General features: G+C 38.8%; 1 protein-coding gene and 2 long non-coding RNA genes across 7 annotated transcripts in view; 1 reads left to right on the top strand and 2 right to left on the bottom strand.

Moving 5' to 3' along the window:
- Positions 1–24,865, bottom strand: part of LOC138925077 (uncharacterized) — a 45,437-nt gene that overhangs the window by 6,943 nt on the left and 13,629 nt on the right. Inside the window, exons 1-2 of one of the 2 annotated variants that reach the window (XR_011440766.1) lie at positions 5,549–6,230; positions 5,104–5,279 (exon numbers count right to left, since the gene is read on the bottom strand). This is a non-coding gene — a long non-coding RNA (uncharacterized lncRNA). Of the gene's footprint in view, positions 1–5,103; positions 5,280–5,548; positions 6,231–24,865 lie in introns of those variants that run through there. The other variant, XR_011440767.1, reaches the window with a different exon arrangement.
- On the top strand, positions 10,433–14,938 carry SLN (sarcolipin). Of its 4 annotated transcripts, none has more exons than XM_023644743.2 (3): positions 10,501–10,585; positions 11,379–11,450; positions 14,310–14,934. In XM_023644743.2, exon 3 carries the CDS (start codon positions 14,384–14,386, stop codon positions 14,471–14,473), a length of 90 nt encoding a protein of 29 aa, XP_023500511.2. In that variant the 5' UTR covers positions 10,501–10,585; positions 11,379–11,450; positions 14,310–14,383; the 3' UTR covers positions 14,474–14,934. The 4 variants fall into 4 exon arrangements, with proteins under 4 accessions (XP_070128315.1, XP_070128314.1, XP_023500511.2 ...); NM_001433583.1 differs by having other exon boundaries at positions 10,517–10,607; positions 14,310–14,938; XM_070272214.1 differs by lacking the exon at positions 11,379–11,450 and having other exon boundaries at positions 10,433–10,585.
- LOC138925078 (uncharacterized) lies at positions 13,589–22,259 on the bottom strand. Its single transcript, XR_011440769.1, has 2 exons — positions 21,879–22,259; positions 13,589–14,071 (listed from the first exon to the last, which is right to left on the bottom strand). It is a non-coding gene; the product is annotated as an uncharacterized lncRNA (long non-coding RNA).

The following is a 24,865-nucleotide window of genomic DNA, read 5'->3' as shown; positions in this document are numbered from 1 at the left end:
ATTCCTCAAAAAATTAAGAATAGAACTAACATACGATCCAGCTATTCCTCTGCTGAGTATTTATCCAAAGAACTTGAAAACACAAATGCATACAGATACATGCACCCTTATGTTCATCGCAGCATTATTCACAATAGCCAAGACTTGGAAGCAACCTGCATGTCCATCAAGGCATCAACGGATAAAGAAGATGTGCTATATATACACAGTGAAACACTACTCAGCCATAAGAAATGATGAAATCTGGCCATTTGTGACAACATGGATGGACCTTGAGGGTATTATGCTAAGTGAAATAAGTCAGAGGGAGAAAGTCAAATACCATATGGTCTCACTCATGAATAGAAGACAAAAACAACAACAAACAAACGCATAGAGACAGAGACTGTATTGGTGGTTACCACAGCAGAAATGGGGAGGGAGGATGGCAAAGGGAGTGATTAGGCACATGTATATGGTGATGGATTGTAATTAGTCTTTGGGTGGTGAACATGATGTAATTTACACAGAAATCTAAATATAATGATGTACACCCGAAATTTATATAATGTTGTAAAGTGCTACTGCCATAAAATAAATAAATGTTGATTGTATAAATAATAATAATGACAATAATAATAGAGAACTAAGGATCTGAACAATAATTACATGGATATTAGAGGACATCAAAGGGAATGAGAGGTGCTAATATCCTTTTCTTATTTAGAAGGAAGATAGAGATTCTGAGTAAGTTTAGATTTTAATAGAAAATGTATGTTTAAACATTTACTTTTGAGGGGCTGGCCCGGTGGTGCAGCAGTTAAGTGCGCATGTTCTGCTTCAGCGGCCCAGGGTTTGCCGGTGAGGATCCCGAGTGCAGACATGTCACCGCTTGGCAAGCCATGCTGTGGTAGGCGTCCCACATATAAAGCAGAGGAAGATGGGCACGGACGTTAGCTCAGGGCCAGCCTTCCTCAGAAAAAAGAGGAGGATTGGCAGATGTTAGCTCAGGGCTAATCTTCCTCAAAAAAAAAAAAAAAAATTGATATTTGATTATTGAGTTAATCTTTCAAAGAATGGAAATAGAATACACAAATTCTAAGTCAATAAAGAGAAAAACAGAAACAAAACAGCTTTATGAGACTAGGCAGGAAGGAAAAAATAATAAGGAGGAAAAATATGGAAAATGTAAAGTAAGATGTTAGAAATATTTCAGAACAATCTCATAAATATAAATAAAGAACCCACCCATTCAAAGATATACACTCAGATTAAATTTTAAAAATTTAGCTATGTGCAGTTTAGAGAGACACATATAAAACAAAATTATATAGAAATGCCAAAAATGAAGAGATTTAAAAGTAATCAGACAAATACTAATCAAAAGACAGCTAGTACAACATTAGTTAAACCAGAAAATGTAGAATACAAAATTAAAAACATTAAGAGGGACAAGGAGAAAAACATCCTTAAAAAGGTAAAAATCTCACCAGAAATGTAATAATATAACAAGAAAGACTCAAAGTATATAAATTAAAAAATTCAGAATTATAAGAAAAGAAATGCAAACCCACAGGTACCATGGGACCCTGCTAGATTTTTAACAGATGTCGCTCAGAAATAGACAGAGTAAAAAGATAAAAATTGGTAAGGGTATTGGGGATTTCAGAAATACAAAGAGCAAGTTTGATCCAACAGATATATATTAAATAATATTTTTAATAATCAGAGAATATAGATTCTTTTTAAGCACACCCAAAAAAGTTACATGAACTTTTCTATTAGACTTCGAAGAAAATCTCTTAAAATTAGGAGAATTCACATCAATTATTAAATAAAATTGGACATAAACAATAAAAAAGAACCAAAATATCCATATATTTGAAATCAAATCAAACTGAAAACTCACTTCAAAATAATTTGTGGTTAAAGAAGAAATTCTGATGAGAAAGATAAAGTCTTTAAAGCAGACTCATACCAAGGGTGTTATCATATTGCAACATACAGAGAGCGGCTGAATTAGAATTTAGGCGATTTATAGCCTCAAGTGCATATATTTGAAAAGAAGACAGAAGGAAAGAAAAAAAATATCCCAGGCACTTAAATAAAGAAGCTAGAAACACGACAAAGAATAAGCTCAAAGAAAGCAGACAGAAGTGAGTAGTAAATGTTAAAGGAGACCTTAATTAAATAGAAAACAGATTAATAAAACAGCAAAACATGCTAAGAAGGGAAAAAAAAAGAAAGCAAAAGTAAATAATGTTAGGAACAAAAAGACCTAGAAAAGGGGACACTAATTCAACAAGAAACAAGAAATAAATCAAGAATTCTTGTTAATTTTACTAGGTATAGTAATGATATGGTGGCTGTGAAAAAAAAAAGAAACTCAAGTTATCAATTAAAGATGCATATGAAATGATCATGATTTCTGGGATTTCCATTAAAGTATTCTAGAAAAAGTAGGAAAGAAGGAAAGAAAGTAAGAAGGAAAGGAAATAAAAGAAAAGTGAGAGGGATAAGGATAAATGTAACAAGACTGTCAAAATATTCATAATAGCTAAAATTTGGAGCTTGTTATATTATTTCTTCTATTATCATGTGGTTAAAAAGTTCTAAAAAGGGGGAGAGCATAACAATAGATAAGAGAAATGGAAAAATCTAGGAGAATATAATGAAAAATGATACTGATAGAATTACAAAAGATTAAAGGGAAATTTTCTAGTAATATAATAAATTACCAGAACTGAGTTAAGAAGAAATAGAAAACCTATTAAATAGGACCTATGACCATGAAAAATCATGAAATCAGTAGCCAAAAATTTCCTCTGACACTCCAAGAAGGTCACCAGGCCCTTATAGTTTAATGGACCAGTTGTTGCAAATCTTAAAAAAAACCGTATCTATTTAATGTCTATTTTTAGAGAAGAAAGAAAGTGGGAAACCTACCTATGAGGCTGGCGTAGTCTGAATGCCAAATCTGAAAGGGTTAATTATAGAACTTGGATTTCACGCCAGACTCACAGCAACTGCTTCCTCTGGAGAGATTAGGAGCACAGAACGGAGAATGGTGCTTCAACGGGACTTCAACTTCATCTATAATATTTTAATTCTCTTATTAAAAAAAAAAGGTATGAAGCAACATGACAAAGATATTAAGAATTGTTAATCTTGTGTGGTAGGAATATTTAAATTATTTTTTACATTTGTAAATTTTTAAATTTTCTCATAAAAACAATCTACAGCAAATTACATTGTTTGCTGTTCAACTTCAACAGCAGAGAAAAATCATCTTTTTAAAGCATAAAACAGCTGTCAGACCTGCTCAGTGGTAGGAAGCCTAGAAGGTACTATTCTTAGATCAAGAAATCCTGAGTAGTTCAAATTATTACAGGTCTTATAAACATCACTATCTTTTCTCGTGCAAATTGATGACAGATTAGAGCATTTTATTTTTAAAATATTCATTTGCCCAGGACTCCCCAGAGCTGAACAGTTATTAATTAATTAATCACTTTACATTCCCACAAATATTTATTCAACAAACTTTTAAGCAGAGCCCACTGCATTGTGTGCACTATACGACTAGGCGCTGGGTCTACAGGGTTGAGTTCTTAAGGACGAGAGATGGACAAGAAGGTCAACGATGACAACACAGTGAAATCAGTAGTGTGTGTGGCTACGTAGGTCAGAGGTCCATCTACCCCAGCCTTAAGGAGCAGGGAATGTGACGCTTGAATCAAGTACTGTTGTTAATCGTCAAACAAAGGTGGGAAGGGTTGAAGGAAGGGATAAAGGATGTTATGGTATAATCAAAAGGGATGACATATGCACACATGGCGAGAACTGCAAGTTTGGGATTGCTACAGACAAGGATAGCGAGTTTAGAAGCTAGATCATGGTAGGGCCTTGCCTCTGGAGCTGAAGACTTTGAGTTTAATCTGGGATCTACAGGAAACCACTGAAATAAGAAATAGTATGCTTTCTAAAATAACCAAAACAAAAAGTGACAAATGTTGGAGAGGTTGTGGAGAAAAAGGAACCCTCGTACACTGTTGGTGGGAAGGCAAACTGGTGCAGCCACTATGGAAAACAGTATGGAGATTTCTCAAAAAATTAAAAATAGAAATACCTTATGACCCAGCCATCCCACTACTGGGTATCAATCCAAAGAACTTGAAATCAGCAATTCCAAAAGTCCCATGCACCCCTATGTTCATTGCAACATTATTTACAATAGCTAAGACATGGAAGCAACCTAAATGCCCATCAACTGATGATTGGATAAAGAAGATATGGTATATATATACAATGGAATACTACTCAGCCATAAAAAAGACAAAATCGTCCCATTCCCAACACCATGGATGGACCTTGAAGGTATTATGTTAAGTGAAATAAGCCAGACAGAGAAAGACGAACTCTGTATGACTCCACTCATAGGTGGAAGTTAAACACAGAGACAAAGAGAACTGATTGGTGGTTACCAGGGGAAAGGGGAGGTGGGGGGAGGGCACAAAGGGTGAAGTGGTGCACCTACAACATGACTAACAATAATGTACAACTGAAATTTCACAAGGTTGTAAACTATCATAATCTTAATAAAAAGTTAAAAAAAATAGTATGCTTTCTATCTGGAGTGCAGAGAAGCCAATTTCTGCTCTGATCTCAGTGGAAAGCTAATTGGTAGCATGATATGCTACAGTCTCTGTGCAAGGACACTGATGTGGTAGGGTCTCAGCTTGAGCCTAAGCTGTGTCTAATGCTGCATTCCAAGATATGTCACCACGTCACAGGTACTGATGGAGAAGACCTGATAGAAGTTGCTGTGCCCTGGGAACTTAGCCACCTGCTGAGAGAGAATTTATTCTAAGGGAAGGAAAGTTTGGTGTAGCATCAAATTTTAGCGGTGGAAGGGAAGAAGTGAATCTGAGAAAACAAGATGCCTATTACCTCTATGTATTCCCTAGCTGGACTTCCCCATGAACTCATGTCTGGGAAGACACTGGAGTGAGAGCAAGGAAGTGTCCCTTTGGTACTCCTCAACAGGGTGTAACACACAGGAAGAGGCACACTTCCTCACCCCCACTCCTCATTTTGCTCTAGAGGCAAGTGTAACTTTGGTACCTCCAATGGTCAAAAGCTGTGATGGCTGCTGAGGAAATATATCTTGTATATCTTGTAGGCGTGGATGATAGCCAAGGCAAGCAGATGCGATTGTCCATGAAGAAAGTGGCAGGGATGTCTTGTGCTCGCGTTGGTACTCATTGGAAATGGTTGACATGTTAAGTGCCTGCTGAATGCTATCACAATAGCAAAAGAGGGATAGCATGGGAGAAGAGGAAGAAAATGTTAGCTTTTTGGACTTTCATTAGCACAAAACATGTACCCCCATGAAGACACAGATATAATTGGCCTGAGGTATAGAGGCCTCCTTTTCTGTTCTACACTGGCAAATGGGGGCAAGAACCAGCAAAACGCAAGGTAAAGAGAGTAGGCCTGAACCACCTCTCCCAGATAAGCTGCCCAAATTCTCGGAATACTAGCCCCTGGCAACTCCACGTTCACTTACTGTAAAAGTGTAAAAGGTTAGGTTACTCCCCAGAAGAAGAAGTAGTCAATTGCCCTGAGATATAGTACATCCCTCATCCGAAAGGAAACCTAGCCTGTAACTTGCATCTGGCTAATCTTCTTCCACATTACTGCAGCTGGGCACTTCGGTTTTCCATTATCTTCGCAGAGAGCAGAGAGAGATTTTCATGATTCTTCATGACTATGTTCTTTCTGCTTTAATAGCCAAAGGCTAAAGCCAAATGAACTCGTTCACAGAGAACAACAAGCAATTCTGTCTGATCCTTATTATTCTTGCTGAAACTACAGTTGTTACTCTGACTGACAGATTCTCAAAAGCGATTCAGTGAAAATATCCTTGATCAAATTCACGAAGGAACAGAATGTTTCAAGTGGGCGTGTCTGGCTAGAATCTCCCTGAATGGTTCAGTAACAGCATATCAAAAGAATGCTGAATTCTTATTTCCCATCAGAAAACTCACAAAGCCAATCTGAAATCTAAGGGCAGATGGTATTAGCCTAGTAGTAAACACATTTTTAGCTGCTTCTTTTTTTTCCCCCAGTAGCTATGTTTAATGTGCTGAGAGAAAGCTGTCTGCTTGCAGAATCTTATTATAGAGCAGAAATATACTTGGTCCAGAGAAGAGGAATTTGATTGGTTCCAAGTCAAATGATGGTAACAGGTGTCACCTCACCAATCCAGAACTTAAAATGGGTTATTATAAACAGGACTAATATGTATTTTTCTGGCTCTTGCTCCCACCTATTATGCAAGACTGCATGCCCCTGTAATGTTCCTCTTGATTATTTCCAGCAGCTTCAGAGGGTAGTTGACATGTGCCCATGCACAAGTGCTGTTAGCTACCACATAGTGCCTGCCATTTTCTTGCTGTTTAGTTCAAGCTCCTCTCTGCTTCTATCTGCTACTAAGGCCTGCACAGCTTGATATAAACTGCAAGTGAGTCATGATAAGTATTGCTGCTTCTGCCAGGCTCTGTGACACTTCAGTGGAAGGACATTACATGGCTGGTTCCATGGATGCACTGAGGTCCATGAGATGGCACAGGTAGAGGGAGAATCTCTCTCTCTCTCTCTGTTACACACTGTTGAGGTTGACTGTTAGAGTCACAGAATTTTTATCCGTAGCTCTCGCTCCTCCTAGGAGCCAGATGTCAAGCTGGAGGGGAGTAGGATGGGTAGTAGGGACGTGTGGTGGCCATGAGAATGTGTCTCTCACATGCAACCGCTTCATAATTGAGATGGACCCAGCTGCTGTGCCTTGAAATCATCATCACGTCTGCTGAGGCCACAGTTCCCCTGGGCTGCTCCTGGTCAGTGATTCAGCATGGAAGGAATATGCGGGTCAATTCATCCCTGGGAGACGTGGGACATCTCTGACAGGAGACTTTGATTTGAGGTTTCCTAGTAGCCTTGTCAAACTTTCCTTAGAATCGAATTGCAGTTTAAAATGTTTCCACCCAACGTCCCTTTCTTTTTTCCCTCTTTTTCTTGCTGTTTGATGACTCTCTCAGTTTCTACCCTCCCTCCATATTTTCTCTTGCAGGCATTTCCCCCAGCACATTTTTCTTTTGCACATTTGGTCCCATCTTGGCATCCACTTCTCACAGGACCTAGAGTAACACAGTGAATTTGTGTTATGTGCAACAGAGTGACTATGTATTCTCCCTGTTGCTAAACAACGTGTATCTTCTTGATCACTTCCCTTCAGAGGAATTTTCTCTCCCAGGTGGCTTCTAGGTCCTTTTATGAATAGATCTGATGTTGACCTCAACCTCTCCCACTCACATTTGCCAGGCGTGATTAGACATGTCTTGGGTCTCAGAGGCAACGGGATGGGATGGAGGTTCAAGCTGAGCCCTGTGCTATACACGCTAGAGCAGCGATTGTGATTCTTCACTGCTGAAGCGAATGCACAGCTAAAGAAACAAAAGAAGTATAAGAAACTATCCCTGCCTTTGAAATGAAAATCCAGTTAGTGACACAAAAATCACACATGTGCCACAAGTGGTCAAGAATACAGATAATAATCATCAGTTTTTCAAGGACATTGAGAGAGGTTCAAGAAATAGTGTTTCCTCTTTTTCTAGGCTTGTACTCCTGTGTTTGGGATAATGAAATGAATAGCAGAGAGCTTTTTCTTTCTTTCTGAGCAGCTCCATGACCAGCTGGATGTGAAGATGTGAAAGCAAGAAAGGCACCATAATCATCATACTCATTACTGTGATGTGCTAAGAGCTTATCGCCTTTCATTAGGCCTTGCTGAGTTCTCCCATTGTGTCATGGACTGTAGAGTTCATGGACTGACATGAAGTCTTCACTTTTCACTTCCCAGAGTAAAAAAGTGGATGGAAATGGGGAATAAATTAGGCAAATTAGCTTAGCTCCTAATCAGGCACAAGAGCTCAGCACTGATTCTCGAAAGTTATAATATTTTACACTGAAGAATGTATGTGGTGGTGGCAGGGGTTGGAAGAGAGACATGCCAATTAGAGCTTCAATGCTAATATCAATGTCAGTGTTGTTTTCTTGACATTTTTGGCCCTTGGCTAAATTTTAGATTAACAGGCATAGAAATAATTTCAAAGATTAGCATGTTCTCCTGTTGATGGCAGGACAACACTTTGAAAGAAAGTTGATATGAAATGAATGCCGTTAAGTCTTGGGAATTGCTCACAGAAAATATCAGCAGAATTAAGTAAGGTTAATTGAAAGGGATGAATTTACTTTGGCACTGAGGTTTGAAATCTTGTTATTCTCAACTTCTTAAATGAGAGATAACAATGTTGATTTTTTTTTTTATGGATGGGCAGGTCCTCAGGGTTAAACTCTCCCTTAGGCCTTTGAATCGCTGTCAGGTGTCTTTGGGAGGCTTGCATATTTTTCTGGAGAAGGTTAGGTCAAACTAGTGACAAGCTAGATTCCCAGTGTAATCCACTCTTTCATGACATCACAGGATAAACCACTACTATGCAGAAGCTTCTGAAGTTTCTATCTGGGAATTTGTCAATGTACTGGGCACGATAGTCCCTGGTGTAATGTTGGATAAACTTAAATGGGACAATCAAGTAGACAAATTGAACTGACTCATGAATAAACAGTAAGATTTTTCCTCCAAGTTACATTGAAATTGACCAATTCGACTAAATTAACGGTATTGGCGAGCTGTTTTGTGATATGTTACGCTTCCCAAATGTATTTAACATTTTAAATATTGTGGAGCTAATTCCTATTCTGATAAGTACCAAATAAATTCTTGTCCCATAAACTCAGTTCCAACACATGGCATGGCATGAGTAATTGGACTCTATAAGAATCAAAAAAGATAAAGGTTTTTCAAGGAGAAGTTTCCTTTACTAAAAGTACCTTGGGAATTTTAGATTGTGTTTATGCAGCCTCAAACATGAATAAAAAATAATAGAAAGATTTTTTTTCCTTTTGGGTGGTGAGATTAAAGGTAATTTAGATTTTCTTTGTACTTTTATATTTTCAATTTTTTTTACAATAATTATATAACTCTTTAATTGGACAAAAAAGAATTTCGAGTGATTAAAAAAAGGGACAGATGTGGCTTGGTGAGTGGAAAAACATTCCTAACATTTGAAACAATCTGGCAAGGACTTAGAGGCAAAAGACAGAAATCTGACTACGTTCAAGGAGTTTGCCAGATGGCAACAAATAACTGCCAATGTTTGATGGCACTATAATTATTATATACTATCTGTCACTCAGCAAGCTGTCTTTTTACGAGGCATGCAGCAACAGAATGTTGTGTTAAGATCACGCATCCTTGGGCTTATGTTGAAAGGAAGAAATGGCTTGGAAAGTCTTTCTTTTAGTCATGCCTCTGGGATATGAAGAATGGTGGGGAAATGTTTGATTATGAACACAATTGTATAGAGAATTTTGTTTGTTTATGCCTTCTGGGAACGCATTGTTTTGATTGACCCTACTTGGGAATTCAGAGGGGAGAAGTGCTCTATTATCTATAATGCCAAGATCTGCTGATCAAACACAATTGCTGGGGTCATGTTTAAAGTGCTTAATTGATGTGCTTTCAAGTCCAATTCAACACTGTAGAGGTCCCATTTACCTTCAGACATCTGGAATGTTGATCATGAATTCATCTTAACGGTCCAGTTTTAGTTGGTATTTACGTTTGACAGTTACAGAATTCTATTTCTCTCAGACATACTCTATAACTCACATTCTTCACTAGTTTTGACCATTTCTCCTACCCTCAATCTATCCAAGTGACTGAGTTTTGCTGTATGAGTTTACTGCTGTATTAGTTTACTGACAGAGATATATATAAACCATGGCTTCCACAGCTGTTTCAGATGAAACTGTATATTAACGTGTAAACTTGCAACATACACTGGAAAGTTATGTGGAGCAGGTGACTGAGGAGATAATTTTCACTGCTTGGACTCAAGTCAGTTTTGAAGGAGCTAAAGATGCCCATTGAATTCTGGTGTGTATGTGTGTAGTTTTGCTGTATGTGTGCAAAGCAGAGCACTGTCTATATTTCAAATAGTTAAAGATATGTGGCACAATGAAGTCACATTTTTACACCCTCACATGCTAAGGGTGTAAATGCAGTCTCACAGCCAAATGCAGCATTTATTTCTTAACATTGGTCTATCACTCTTGGTTTATGATGTTTTAAACACATGTTAGAGATATTCATGAAGATGTAAAAGATAAATTTAAAACCCACATCAATTGCACCAAAAGTCAACTGGAAGGAGAAGATTTTAAGTCCCAGGTGTGTTAATACAAATTGGCAGCCAAAGGAACGGAGTCTTGGCCAACATATTTCCATGTCCACCTAAACACAAATAGCCTCAAACCTTTGGAGGTTGTTCCTTTGAGATGTTTCATCAGTGACATCACAGTGATTGCCACCTCCCTTGGACTACTTTAGGCCCTGCCCAGAGCCCTGGAGTCCAGACAGCCCGGGAGAGGAGCAGGAGTTGGAGCCCAAGTTGGAGAGAGAGGAGAAGCCTGCTGCAGCCAGGTGTGTCCCTGACCCTCTTCAGGTAACGGCAGGATTTTCGTGCATAGCATACAGTGTGTGTGCGTATGTGCGCGTGCATGCAAGTTGAAAACGAGAAAGGCAGAGGAATATTTACATTTCTTAATGAAATGGACAATGCCTATTGTACACAATGTTTCTTAAGATGTAGAGTGAATACTGTTGATTCGTATTTTCCTTTTTTCCACCTCATGGGATGTATTTTTCTCCCTTCCTACTTAAATGTTTTTTTTTTTCATATCAGAGAAGAAAGTCTGTTTTCCATCTTCTCAAAGTCTCCATTCAAAGAAAGTCAATGTTAACCAATTTATTCAGAGCTTTTTTTGATTTTATTTCATCCATATGGCAATCACTTCGGATCATATGGTGTGATCTTGACTGTGGGGACGATTTAAAATGCCATCAAAATTGTCTTTGTGGATTAATGGCAGAAAAATGGATGTTTGCTGATCTGAATTTCTGCCTAACTTTGGTATAAATGTGTGTGAAAGTAAAGTTCGCCCCTTACAGCTAGTGTATATGTTGATTGAATTGGATTTATTAGAAATTCTAACTTTAACTCTTTGTGTTTTATTCATTTAAAAATATATAAAACAACACATTTAAGTTCACTATCAAAGTGCAAGAAATAGTAAGAGGTAAACTGTAGGAAATAAAGAAGTGTGATGATGGGTAGCCTGTCAATTCAGAGACTACAGAAGAAAATGTGAAGGATGCATAAAGCATAGAGTTTGAACAATAATTATAAGGCAACATCTGTATAACTATCACCCAGGTCAAGAAACAGATCATTGCCAGTACCCCAGAAGTCTGTTCCTGATCACCTCTGCCTTCTGCCCCACCAGAGGTAATCACCAACTTGATTGTTGAGAATCTTGTCCTTGCTTTTCCTTGTAATTTTACCCCCTATGTCTGCATTCCTAAACAGTGTGATTAAGTTCCCTGTTTTGGGCTTTGTATAAATGGAATCATATTCTATGTTTCTTTTGTAAATTCTTCTTTTGCCCAACAATTATATTTGTGAGATCCGCCCATCTTCTTGTTTGTTGCTCTGGTTCATGTTTTCTTTGCTCTATAGCATTCAAATGTATGCATATACCACAATTCATCATCCATTCTACGGCTGATGAGCATTTGAGTTGCTTCCAGCTTGGGGGATATTATGAAAATGTTGCTGTGAACATTCTCGCCTGTGTATCCTGGTGCATATGTGCTTGAATTTCCAGAGTAGAAGTGAAATAGCTGGATAATATGGGAATGAGCACTATCAACCTTAATAAAAAGTGTCAAATAGTTTTCCCAAAGTGGTTGAAAATTTATATATTTTTTTAGCCAGGGACATTAATTGCAGTAATAACTCATTCTTGTCATCACTTCTATGGAGTAACCACAATTCTAGCAACTAGTTCCAGTCTGCCAGTTCTAGTCCTGCCTCTAACTTGCTATGTGTCATTAATGAACTACCTCTCTCTAAAAGTCGGTTTCTCAGCTATAATCTTGAGAGAGAACAAAATTGCAGTAATACTTGCCCGAGTGGTTGTGAAGGTCACAGAGTTGTTTGGAAGGTCCCATGGATGGAGCTGTGCACAGTTGTCAATAACATTTTCCGAGTATGTTCCTTTGGGCCACTATCTATGATTTCCTTTATTTAAGAGCATAACCTAACAAGCAAATTTGGTGGGACAGTTATTTTGCACCCCCCTGAATTGGGTTGTTTTGATCATTATAAACAGGGTCTCATATTTTTGGCCGATCTCTGTAGTTCTTCAGAACTCACCCAAATACGTGGGCTTTTGGACCAGGATTTGATTTTATTAATAAATTCCTAAGAAGGAGTCTGCCTTTGATTCTCATCCCTTTGCTTCCAGGCTTCTTGCCTGGATCATCACCTTCCTGTTCCCCTCTGCTCTGTGTACATTCTTACATATTCTCTCTACTTCCCTTATCTGTTTATTTTCTTCTGTTTATTTTCTCCTTCAGGCAACCCTTTGTAAAGATGTTCATTGGCAATTTACTATATTCTTCATGCAGAGGGTCAAAAGATGGATAAGGATTAAAAGGAAAATGAAACATCAATCAATCATCATCAGCCATATTTTAAACCAAGATTCGACAACCTACTGGTTGACACCGTCTGATTTGAAGCTGCGTGTTATGCCAACAATTACATAATAAGAAAAATGATTATTCAGCTGGTTTATAAAAGTAGTAATTTGGCTCACTAATAATATAACAAATACAGTAATTACAATTAATAATTCAGTCAGGTTAGATGGTTAAAAATACCATTCAGGCCCAAAGCTTGCTAATAACTTTTCTGCCCCCTGAAGTCCCACCCTTAGAAAAAACACTCTTTCCTCCTAAACTTTTTCACTCCATAGTAGACTTTTGTCCTAAGTATCTAAAATTTTATCTTTAATTTCATGTGGTTTGCATACATGAAGTGCCAATTCTGCCACATCACTGAAGATAATAGTTCGATCGACTATATTGCATATGTTCTCAAAGTATGATTTCCTGCGTGTACTATCTGTATGAACTATAAAGATACCATCCCTACTCTTTGAAGTGTTTACAATCTAGGCACATCCTGGACTTGACTAAAAATAGCTGGCACAAGCCTTTGTTGAAATAGAAGTACTCATGAGGCTAACACTTGCTCTTTGGACCAAGTGTCTGTTATGTGAGGGACTTCTGGGTGACCCCAGAAGGCTCTGTGCCCAATGCGGGGCTTATAAAAAAGGCCAAGCAGCTGTTGGAACTACTTCAAGCTTTCACGAGGGTTAGATGAAGTCCTCTAGCAGCCTAAAACCTGAAAAATGATGGTATCCTACTTCTATATGCAATTCAAAGAAAGAACAATACTAAACCATAACATTTTTTCTGTTTTGGTGACCTTGCTTGCTGGCACTCTAAGTTAACAAAGTAAGCGCACACACACACACACACACGCACACACACACAGAATTTGGAGAGAGAAAAGTGTAATATTTTGTATTTTATCAAAAGCATCAATACAATCATCACAGGAAAAAAATCTTGACTATGTTGGTCTTTTTGACATCAAGTAGAAAAGTCAGGCTCTCTTTATTAGTCAGGGCTCTTCAGGGAAACAGAACCATAGGATATGTGTATGTGTGTCTGTGTGTGTTGTGTAGATAGATGATTGATGGATAGATAGATAGATAGATAGATAGTTAGATAGATAGAATTGGCTCATGTGATTGTGGAGGCTGGCAAGTCCAAAATCTGCAGAGTAGGCTAGCAGGCTGGACACCCAGGGAAGAGTTGCAGCCTTAGTCCAAATATAGTCTGGAGGCTAGAAATCCGAGATCAAGGTGTTGGCAGAGTTGATTTCTTCTGAGGCCTCTCTCCTTGGCTTGCAGATGGCCGCCTTCTCCTTGTGTCTTCACATGGTCCTCCCTCTGTACATGACTGTATCTTAATATCCTCTTCTTATAAGGACACCTGTCATATTTGATTAGGGTCCATCTTAATGACTTCGTTTTAACTGAATTACCTCTTAAAAGACCCTATCTCCAAATATAGTCACATTCTGAGATACTTGGGGTTAGGATTTCAACGTATAAATTTTGAGGGGGACACAATTCAGCCCATGACACTCACCTCTTCCACCATGCTTCTATTTCCTTTGAGAAAAAAATGCTCACTAATCTCCCCATTTTTTTTTGCTGTTTTCTGTTAGGAGGTGAGGACAACAGGAGGTCTTTGGTGTGCCCTCAGAAGTCCGCCTTCAATTCTCACCCAGCCACTCTGAGAATGGAGTGGAGACGGGAGCTGTTTCTCAACTTCACCGTTGTCCTGATTACAGTTCTCCTTATGTGGCTCCTTGTGAGGTCCTATCAGTAGTGAGAGGCCATGCCACGCTCCTGGGATTGACTGCAACACTCCAGAGCTGCCTGCTGTATGCCCTGAGACCTCACCGCTGTCATGGGATGCCTTTCCTGGCACCCCAAGACATTTCTGACCTGCACTCACAATATCTGAGGTGCCTCCAGTGCTAGGATCGATTGTGTGTTCTCTAAGGATGCTGCTCTCAAGGGCTCCCAAGCGTTTGCCTGCGAGCATTAGATTTATTCCCCCAACTCTTACTGCAAACATGTTAGACAAGCCACAAGGTTAAAATTAAACTGGATTCCCGGTGATGTAGAATTGTAACAAGCCTCTGATCTGTCTTACCACACGTCCCTTCAACCCACACTGTCTGCAACCAAACTCTAAATCAACCTGCCAGAAGAAAGAAATGTTAGACCAAGTCTTTGTCAGCTCCTATAGCTACTGTGTGAATAAAGTTAAGTCAACCACAAAAACGACTTTGAGAATTTATTTTAGCTTCTGTTTGTGATACTGCATTTGACCCTTGGCTGGGATTGAAGTGACAAATGCTACAGTATTTCTAGCATTTGAGATAAGCCAAAATACTCCAACTGCTAAGGATTTGAAACCAAGTCAATTACGAGTGTCACATTTCAAATGATTCCATTGGTTCAGTGCTCCTCAAACTTTCCCTCTGAACTAATCTCAAGGGCAGAGGGAGAATGAATGCATTCCGCTAGGAGGTCCAGGGCACAGCCTGAAGTTTCCACTAAAAGCACACAATTTCTTTGAAGTTTTGTGTTTTATCTTTAAAATTCACAAGAAATGTGTATTTTACCCTATGATATCTCCATGTTTGTTTTAATATAAATATTTACAATTGTTTACCATTGAGTAAAACTAGAGAAGAGTCATGTCCCTAAGAGTAGCATTTTTCAGTTTGGTTATTATCATTATGCAAATCGAGCGAGTCATTAATAAACTATAGTTATAACAAAGAGGAAAATAAAAAGTACAAATTTACATATATGTTTATAAAAGAGACTATGAAATAGATATTTCTAAAACACGTAGCTAGAACACCCCATACCAGATAGATCAAATTTGTTCTTTGTGCCAATTCTAAGGTAATCGCAGAGAAGGGAAACGTCGTTAAACCTCATCTTTCACAGCACTCCTCGTGAGGGCATTTCTTGCCGAGAATTCGGCCTATCGCTGAGGCATTACCTACCTAGCATTGTGGTTCTCAACCCTGGCTGCACAGTTTATTCACCCAGGGATGGTTTTTCAAAAATATTCCTGCTAGGTCCTCCTCAGACCAATTAAATAAAAGTCTCAAGGGAAAGAGCCCAAGCATCTACATTTTTCAAAAGTCCTCTGGATGATTATATTGTGTAGCCAGAGTTGAGAATCGAGGATAGCTACCAGTACTTCTCAAACTTTAACGTGATTACGAATCACTGGGAGGTCCCTTTTAAATGCAGATTCTGATTCAGTTTTGATTCTGACTCAGTCTGGACTGGGGCCTGAGATCCTGCACTGTAAACAAACTCCGAAGGGGTACCGGTGCTGTGGTCCATGGTCTACATGTGGAGTAGCACATTAGAACCACCTGGGACCTTTAGCAAACAACCCAAGCTTAAGCCCTATTCCCAGGAGTTTCTAATTCAATTGATCTGGGGTGAACCTGAGCATTATTCTTCTTTTAAAAGGATTCCAGGTAGCCTAATGTGCAGCCAAGATTAAGAACCCTGATATAATTAAAGGGAGAAGTGTCTTTTTTTTAAAGGAAGATTAGCCCTGAGTTAACATCCACTGCCAATCCTCCTCTTTTTGCTGAGGAAGACTGGCCCTGAGCTAACATCCATGCCCATCTTCCTCTATTTTATATGTGGGACGCCTGCCACAGCATGGCTTGAGATCTGAACTGGAGAACCATGGGCTGCTGAAGTGGAGCGCACGAACTTCACTACGATGCCACCAGGCTGGCCCCCAAAAGTGTTGTTATTTTTGAGGGGTTTCCAGAAAAAGTTGGCAAATAGTGATGTATGTTTCTCAATGTCCTGTTCCTAATTTCAGAGTTGGACTACATATACGGATGGCAGTTGTTAATGTTTCAGTGTGCAGCACATCTACTCATAGGCACATGGCTCTAGGGTGCTTGGTGGAGGGTTACTAGTCTTTCCCTTACTCAAAGAAAACCTTAGAGAATCTACCGTGTATGTGTTGGAGAAGGTGTGTGTGGTGGTGGAGAGGGGAATGGACAAAAGGAGCAACAACATTCCTTCCACGTAAGTTTGAGTCCTCGTGCCAACATTTACAATAAGTACCACTTGTTGAGTTTATTGTATATGAAGCCCTATACTAGGCACTTTCCACACATTAAGCCACTTAGCACATGTGGGAACTGAGGATCACAAAGCTCACTAGCCAGATGTAAGCGGTGAAGCCAGGATGACAAAAGCATCATCTTATTATCTGTTGGGGTCTGCATACAAATCATACTTCATTATTGATCTCCAAATCGTTTGATTATAGGTTCTTATTCTCCCATTCTTTAGCTTTCTAAAATATCAGCCTAATTAGATAAAGGGAACAGCTGTAATTCTCTACGTAACTTCTCTTTGCTTGTCAGTCCTCACCTTTCTCCTGCCTGTCTCTTCCTGCTGATAGGACCCGTTTGCAGGCCATATTATGGGTCACCTTTGCAGGGGTGGGGCATCCATTAGCTGAGGCTAGAATTATGTCTAATTTCTCCCGTGTTCAGGAATCCTAGTCATTATGGCTAGATTCCAGTCTGATTCATAATTCTCCTTCTATGTATAACCTTCCCTGGGATCTTGGGTACCTTGAATCATCACAGTACTCCCTCAGTGTTGGCCCCATCTACCCAAATGCTGTTCAGTTACCTCCAAACAAGATGCCAGTTCTCCTCTGGAACCAGAACATTGAATTCTAGTTGTTAGCTAAAGTCCAGCTCATTGGCTTGATCCTGCCCTAGCTTTTTTCTATTTAGTTTGTTTATTCCTTCAACAAATACTTATGTGAAACTATGTGTCAGGCATTGTACTAGACACTGGGGATAAAATGGTAAATGAGATAGATAAGCCCCATTCTTATGGTGCATATGATTTAGTGAGGGAGATAGATACATGAACAGGTGGTTATAATGGCATGATAAGTTCTTTGACAAGAAAAGGAAAGGGTTTTGTTGGAGGAGATTCCAGGCAGAGAGAACAGCATGAATAAAAATCTAAAGGTCAGAGAGCATGACAAATTCAGGAAATTGAAAGTATCTTCATAGCTAAAGCATAGAGTGCCTCTCCCACCATTGGCAGAACTTATGCTACATAAGGGTAGATCTCAAAATTCTGACTGCATCTGTCTGACTTTCTCATTGGACCACCTCTGGGATCCCTCACCATCACGCTTTACTCACTGGAAGAGACCTCCTGCCACCAACAACTGTCTGAACCATGCCTGTGCTTGCACAGAGTTTAAACGCTGGACCTTGGAACACCTGGCAACCTTTATCTATGACAGTCAGGTCAGTTCTCCCCACTTACCATCTTACCCTTTGAGAAGCTCTTTGTTAGGTGATGGTGTCTTCCTGCCCTGAGCTGCCAGGATCCCAGCGCATCTTAAAGTTGAACTGTTCATATCACAATGCCAACCAACCACATGAATTTTAAAAAGAAGATATCTTATATTGCTGGCTTAGACTTTTCTTCCAGTCTTCCCTAAACTCACTGCTAAATTGGACATCTTTTGGAACATCCCATTTTTATCTAATAATTTTCTTACATTGAGAAAATACACAAGCTTTTATTAGTTTAGCAGTCGCAACACCATATCTGGTCACCAACTCCTCTCCCCAGGACTGCCATATAGTTGGCCTTTATAGGCATAAGAAATTATCCAGATAATTCATGTGCCAAGACATGGCTCTAAGAAAGGAGCCCCAAGATACTCCAGCTTCCATAACCACATTTCCATCTTTGCTCCATTGACCCAGACAGAGGTGTGTGAAAATTGCCATAAAATGGTAGTGCTGCCATTGTTCTCTTTTAATTTGAGGCTCTCAATCAATCTAGAAGCCATCTCAAGGGGACAGTTCCCTTTTCACTCCTACTGTTTTCTTATTGCTTAGCAGTCCCTTTTGCTCCACTGGGACACAATTCTTTCTGCCATTCCCACCTGCCCCCGCTGCCATTTTGGGACTTGATCCGTGCCCTTCCTATATAGGATCCCAGAGCCTTCTTCAGCAGGCAGGGCATTTCTGTTACCATCTTGAAATCCCACTACCCAGAATCCTGTGCTGAATGCCTAGAGTACTCAATAGTTAAGGACAAAATAAACTAATCTGGTTCTCTTCTCCTTTCCTCCAAATATGTTACCCATCATTCTCCTAGATATATTTTATCATTTTACTGCTTTCTGAATGTCTTCTAAAAAATTTTGGCACAGAAGACCTTTCTTAGCTGATCCACATCTATTTTTAGCTTCTGTTCTATTTACCTGTCCCACATGCCCACCCCACTGCTCATTTCCTCCTATTTGTAGTTTTCAAGGGTGCCATGTTCTTTTATATTGCCGTGACCTTGCACATCTGTTCCCTTTGCCTGAGCTTCCCTCTCTTTCTTTCCCTGGCTAATTCATTTGTTGAGATTGCCATTAGGTGTTATTACCTCTTGGAAGTTATCCCCAGATAATTCCCTTCTCTGAGCCTCACGCCTAACGTGCTCATAGCACTTACCTCATTGTATGGTTTGTTTGCACTTGTCTCCCATGTTTGTTTCTTGTCTATGAGGACTCTCTTAAATGTTAAATTTTAGTTCCTAGCTGGTCCATCATCATCACTAAATAAGTATCAGTTGAACACATCAATAAACTCTGGGCTAGATATAAAATCCTCCTGAATAAACATGTACCCATTTCTATGATTGGGTGCATGATCTGTGCTCACCACAGTGTAATAAAGAGGGAACTATGAAATCCATAGTTCTAAAAGTTCTATACTATTGAGCAAATCAAACTTCTTTTAAACTTTAGACAGTTGAAACAGCTTTTCCAAAGGCAGTTTGCTTCTTTATAAAATATTCATGGCGCTTGCTTCTTTTGATCTGTCTCTAACACCACCCTGAACACTTTGACAATGTTTATGAATGACTCATCAAAGCCCAAAGTGCTGAGCGTATTTTTGAGTTCATCTACAAACAGGGTGATATTGGAGAAATTTCCATTTTTCGAGCTGCATAAAGTTGGAGTTAAACTTCATTTATAAACAGCATATTTAATCAAACGTTATTGCATACCTACTGTGTGTTAGGAACTCATTTTATTTAATTCTCCTTTATTTTCTGAAGTATTTATTTTTATTAATACCTTGAGAGTGAGAAGACTGAGGCTCAGAGTGGACAAACGACCAGCCCCAAAACACAGAGCTAACGAGAGGCAGAGCTGAGAAGCAAATCCAGTTCTTTCCAACTCAGATCAGGCAGAGCTCTTTTCCAAACTCATGGCTGCCCCTCTGTGCTATCAGATAAGTGATTCTAGGGCAGAAAGCACGTTCCCTTACTCCGGGCAGAAAGTACCAAAGATATGGTATATGGGGCAGAAAGTACCAAAGATATGGTATATGTCAGAGGCCTGAATCGCTCTACAGCTCAATCACATGGGGTGTGCAGCTTACACAATTCTGTTTCCCAGGAGTTTGAAACAAAGCCCTGGAATCATCTTTTCTTTGTCAGTCAACTGAGCAGTAGATAAGAAGGGACAAGAATATTGATGACTGATTACTTTTCAACGTGTTGTTGTTATCTACGGGGATTAAGTGGAAATGGCAGCACTATCTCCAGCATTAGCCAGTTATACACACTTGCAGCAATTTGTCACATGGAGATGTTTTTATCTCTCACCCACCAGATCATTTTAAAATAAAGCATTGGAAAATGCACAGCCTTTGGATTCACAGACTGTATTCTGCTTATTAATATGTGACCTCAGATAAGTTACTGAACTTCTTTGAGCCACAATTTCCTTAGACATAAAAATTGAGAATAATACTTTCTTTTTAGGAAAAAGGTTAAATCAGATATTATTTAGACATCCTGTGTTTAATCAGATAATTAGTGCCTGGCAATTAATCAACACTCAATAAACAGTAGTTAATATTATTATAACATAAGCAAATTGTTCACAATGCTTAGAGCATAGAAGGCTTTAAAAAAGTGTTAAGGATTGGTGGTGGGCAATGCTGCTGCTGCTATTTCAACGCTATCTCTTCTAGGAGGGAAAATAAAACACTTTGTGAAAGTTAGTGATTCTTTCTTTTCTTTTTGAAAGCAGGATAAAGGTATAAGAGAATTGCAGATTTCTTTAATCCTGAAGAGTATAGTGTATTTCTCAAAATGCAAGGAACTCTTGAAGTACAATATCTGAAACACCTATTCAATTGCGGACTCCTGCATCAAGCCCAGGACTACGGAAATGAAATCTCTGAGAGTGGGGTCTGGCTTGCCACATTTTAAACCAGCTCCCCAGATGATTCTTGTACTCACTAAAGCTTGAGAACCACTAATCTACAACATCCTCCAACGCCAGCCCCCAGGATTTTCATTTCTAATATTATCCAGGATTCGGGCACAGGTTGGACTGAGGACTTCACACATTTTCACTTTCTCGGAGGGATCACAGAATTCTCACCCTCATTCCCTTGAACTACAAGTTTACATTCTTCTTCTTCCCAGTCCCTCCAGGGAAAGCTCTCCTTCCATCCTCCACACCCATTCCTAGTCGGATCCCACCCTGGATCTATAGATTCTCTCCCAAATGAGGCTGCTTCTTTGTACTTGCAGATTCAGATCTATCCACAGCTACGCTTACTAAGTTGATTTTTTAAAACCTGAGTTTATACAGTGTGTCAGCTTGTATGCAAGAGTTCTATTTTGATATATTCAAAGAAAAGTTGGAACTGTCATTCAAATTTTAATAACTTTAGAACATTAAATATCAGTAGATCTTTCCAAATTTTGCTCCCAATTGACCCCCACCTTTTTCCTGGCAGTCAGGTTGCACCCCAGGATAGAAAAATCACCATAAAGCAGTCTTCACTTCAGACCTCAGATTTAAAAGATTCAGAACTTTGTTACTTTCTCCCTGGGTAGGTAAAGTGAAAATGAGTTTTCTCAGCAGCAGCCATTCCATCCTGGGTCTGCCCGACGCGATATCGGTCTGGCGGCTGTGTTCACTGGCTCCAGCCAATACTGTGTGACCCAGATCCAACTGTGAATTGCTTCTCTTCCAGCCACTTTCCCACTTTATATTCCTCTGACACAGCCTCAAAAAGGCCATGGAGGAAAAAAGTCTATTTTCTATATATGCTATGTCTACGATGATGACATGCATAGTGATACCCACCACCCACACACTCACGTACATCCTGCCAAGTGCCAAGTTAATTTGTCTTCACAATGGCACTCTTCAGCTCTTCAGAGCTTTCCTGATGATTATCTGACAATTTAACATGAAAGCTGCTCCTGTCCTTTGCTGCATCTCCATTGAACATTCCATCTTCATCCAGAATGACAAGGCATTCAGAGCGTCTTAAAATCAATGTTGAGACTTCTCTGTGAGTAGCAGAGCTACACTCGGAATCAGGTGATAGCGTAAGGCCGTTTTTGTCAGTCACCACTCCCATTCCCACCCTGTCAGATTGACTGGGATCTCATTCGTATTGCAGACTAATAGAGAAAGTGGGAAGCTATTGTAAGATTTGATTTTGTCATGTGTGATGATACCTTAAACCTTGATTTTGGAAATGAGAAACAGCCATATGCAATTCGAGACTGCCAACCTGAGAAACATTATGCATTATAGCATGTGTCACTGACATTAAGGATGGTTTTGGACCAGTTTGTTTTGAATGTCGGTTATGAAAGATCATATCTTTGACATTTAGTACTATTGATAATTAGTCTCTGAGCCATGAAGTATTCTCTTCCTGGGAAAGATGTGTATAGCTAAATATATTTCCCTTGAAGATCTCTGTATTGGGTTCCATCTTCTCTTTTCCCTCTTTTCCCGGTATTTTCAGCGTCCCAAATATGCTTAGACTGATACCATAATGATTAATATGGACTTTCGGGTAAGGTTGCATTTAATCTGCAAATCAATCCCCCAAAATAAAAGGACATCCTTTCTATCTACAGTGAAAAGGTAAAGCAAGTCCGATGCTTCAGACCTAGCTGTGCAAACCACATGACCACTCATCTATGGAAATGAGAATGAAGGGCTATCTCTGCTGTGAGACAATGATGGGGTAGTACCTGACTGCAGGACGTATATTTTGATAAGCATTATTTTTTATTTGCAATTCAAAACTGGCAAATATTCTTCTGAGCATTAGGTATGATGACTTGAAAAAAGATACCAGAAGCTTGTTTTCTATCTTGGTGCCAATGAAAAAACAACTCAGCTCTGAAATCTGAACTGCTATATGTTACTGTGCTATTTTAATCACAACTCATTAGAACCCTTCATTATAAAGTCTTATATTTTCTGGGAAGAGACAAATTTACTCAAATTTTGCTTGGCTAGAGTTTCCCTGAGGTAGTCAGAACTCTTTGGTAAGGTGAAAATCGGTCCTAGCCATGTTAATGGAAATCCTTGCCTTGGCTTACCTCTTTCATCAACAAAAAAATACAGAATGGATAGTGGAAGAAAGTAGTTACAAATACCAGCTATGATCATATATATACATGCACACACACACACATATGCACATACAAGGCCTCTGTAGCTGTGTATGTGTGTGTATGGGACATATAAAGTCAATATATCTTATGTTACATGATGAGGGAATTTTACCTGAAAAGGATGGGCTCAGAGATGATGGAATCAGAAGCCTGCAGAATCTTTTAGAATCTTTCCTACGGTTATTTAATAATAAACACTCTAGCCTTCATTACGGTTGGAAGTAGAAAAAAAAATTCAGCAAGCATTGAAATTTTAGCTGTGGGAGGAATAAATAGCCCCTATGACCTCTGAGATTTCCTACAATATCATTGGACGGTTTCCCTGAGAACTTTTTACAGCTCTCAGATGCTAAAACCAGCGGCTTACAGATATCTTTCCTTACTCTCAAGGAACATGATCTAAATATGAATCATCACAGGCACCAATATCTTGGCTAGAAAATCTTCCTAGTGACACAGTATCCTATTCCCTGAGAGATGCCAAAGGAATTCTTTCCACAGCTTCTTCCTCAGAAGAGAAGCAATAGGGCATAATGGAAAAAACAGTGGCTTTGGCTACAATTAGACTAAAGTTTTAATCCTGACTCGGCCATTTATTAATTGTTTGACCCGTGACAAGTAAATTAAAACTCCCTGAGACACAGTTTTCTAATCTAAAAATGGAGATAACATTCCCTACCTTAGCAGGTAGTGGAAGAAGTAGAAATAGTGCATATAAAGTACACAAACATAGTAGATTCTAGATGAATTATAACTCTTAGCTATGACTTTTAGGTTGAATCTGGTTACTAGAATGGAGCATCATCTCCTCATACAAGGTAAACTTTTGAAAGTTTAACGTCTCACCAAGTCCACCACACGTGTCTGTGTGTTGAGGGTAAGTGTTGGGATGAGCGAAGATAAGAATAAGAAATTAGAAGCTAATTTTCATCTTTTTAAGTAAAATTTTAGTATTCCCTTTCACCTTTCCCTTTCCAATTCCTTTCTGCCTCATTTACTTTTTTAAAACAATATTTACTTTTAAAATCAAAAGTAATACATCAATACATTTTTGTTAAAAAGTGTGAACAGAAGCATCCTTGTCATTCCTTTTTTCTGACTAGGGGAGAGTCAAAATAGCTGCTGCTGTAGAGATGAAATGCTAGGGAGTAAATAACCAAGCTTGGCTCTTCCGACTAGAAGTCAAAAGTGTCTTAATTATTCTTGCATATTAACTATTTCATGTGAAGTTCAGAATCAGTTTTTAAAATTTTATAAAAAGTCCATTGGGATTTTTATTTTAAGTATAGTGAATTGTAAATTGATTTTAAGAGAAGTAACACCATTAAAAGATTGAATATTTTAAAATCATGAACTTGGTGTATTTCTCCAAATATACTAGTCTATTTTTAAAAATGTCCTTCAGTAAAATTTATAGTTTTAGTTAAAAGGACTTACATATTTTTTTCTTTTAGTTCCATGATTACTTTTTTAAAATTGAGCTATAATTGACGTATGACTTTGTATTAGTTTCAGATGTACGTCATAATGATTTGATATTTGTATGCGTTGCAAATGGATCGGCACAGTAAGTCTAGTTAACATCCTTCACCATACATAGTTAGAAAAATTTTTTTTCTTGTGATGAGAACTTTTTTTTGATGTTGTAAACTTTTTTTATTGAAGTATA

This window comes from Equus caballus, chromosome 7, assembly GCF_041296265.1.
Source record: "Equus caballus isolate H_3958 breed thoroughbred chromosome 7, TB-T2T, whole genome shotgun sequence".
NCBI classification, from domain to species: domain Eukaryota; kingdom Metazoa; phylum Chordata; class Mammalia; order Perissodactyla; family Equidae; genus Equus; species Equus caballus.
The sequence above is the reverse complement of the archived record's forward strand: the minus strand, read 5'-3'. Positions and strand labels throughout refer to the sequence as shown.

Excerpts from the sequence above, each read along its gene's own strand:
- SLN (NM_001433583.1), top strand. The coding sequence starts at position 14,384 with ATGGAGTGGAGACGGGAGCTGTTTCTCAACTTCACCGTTGTCCTGATT.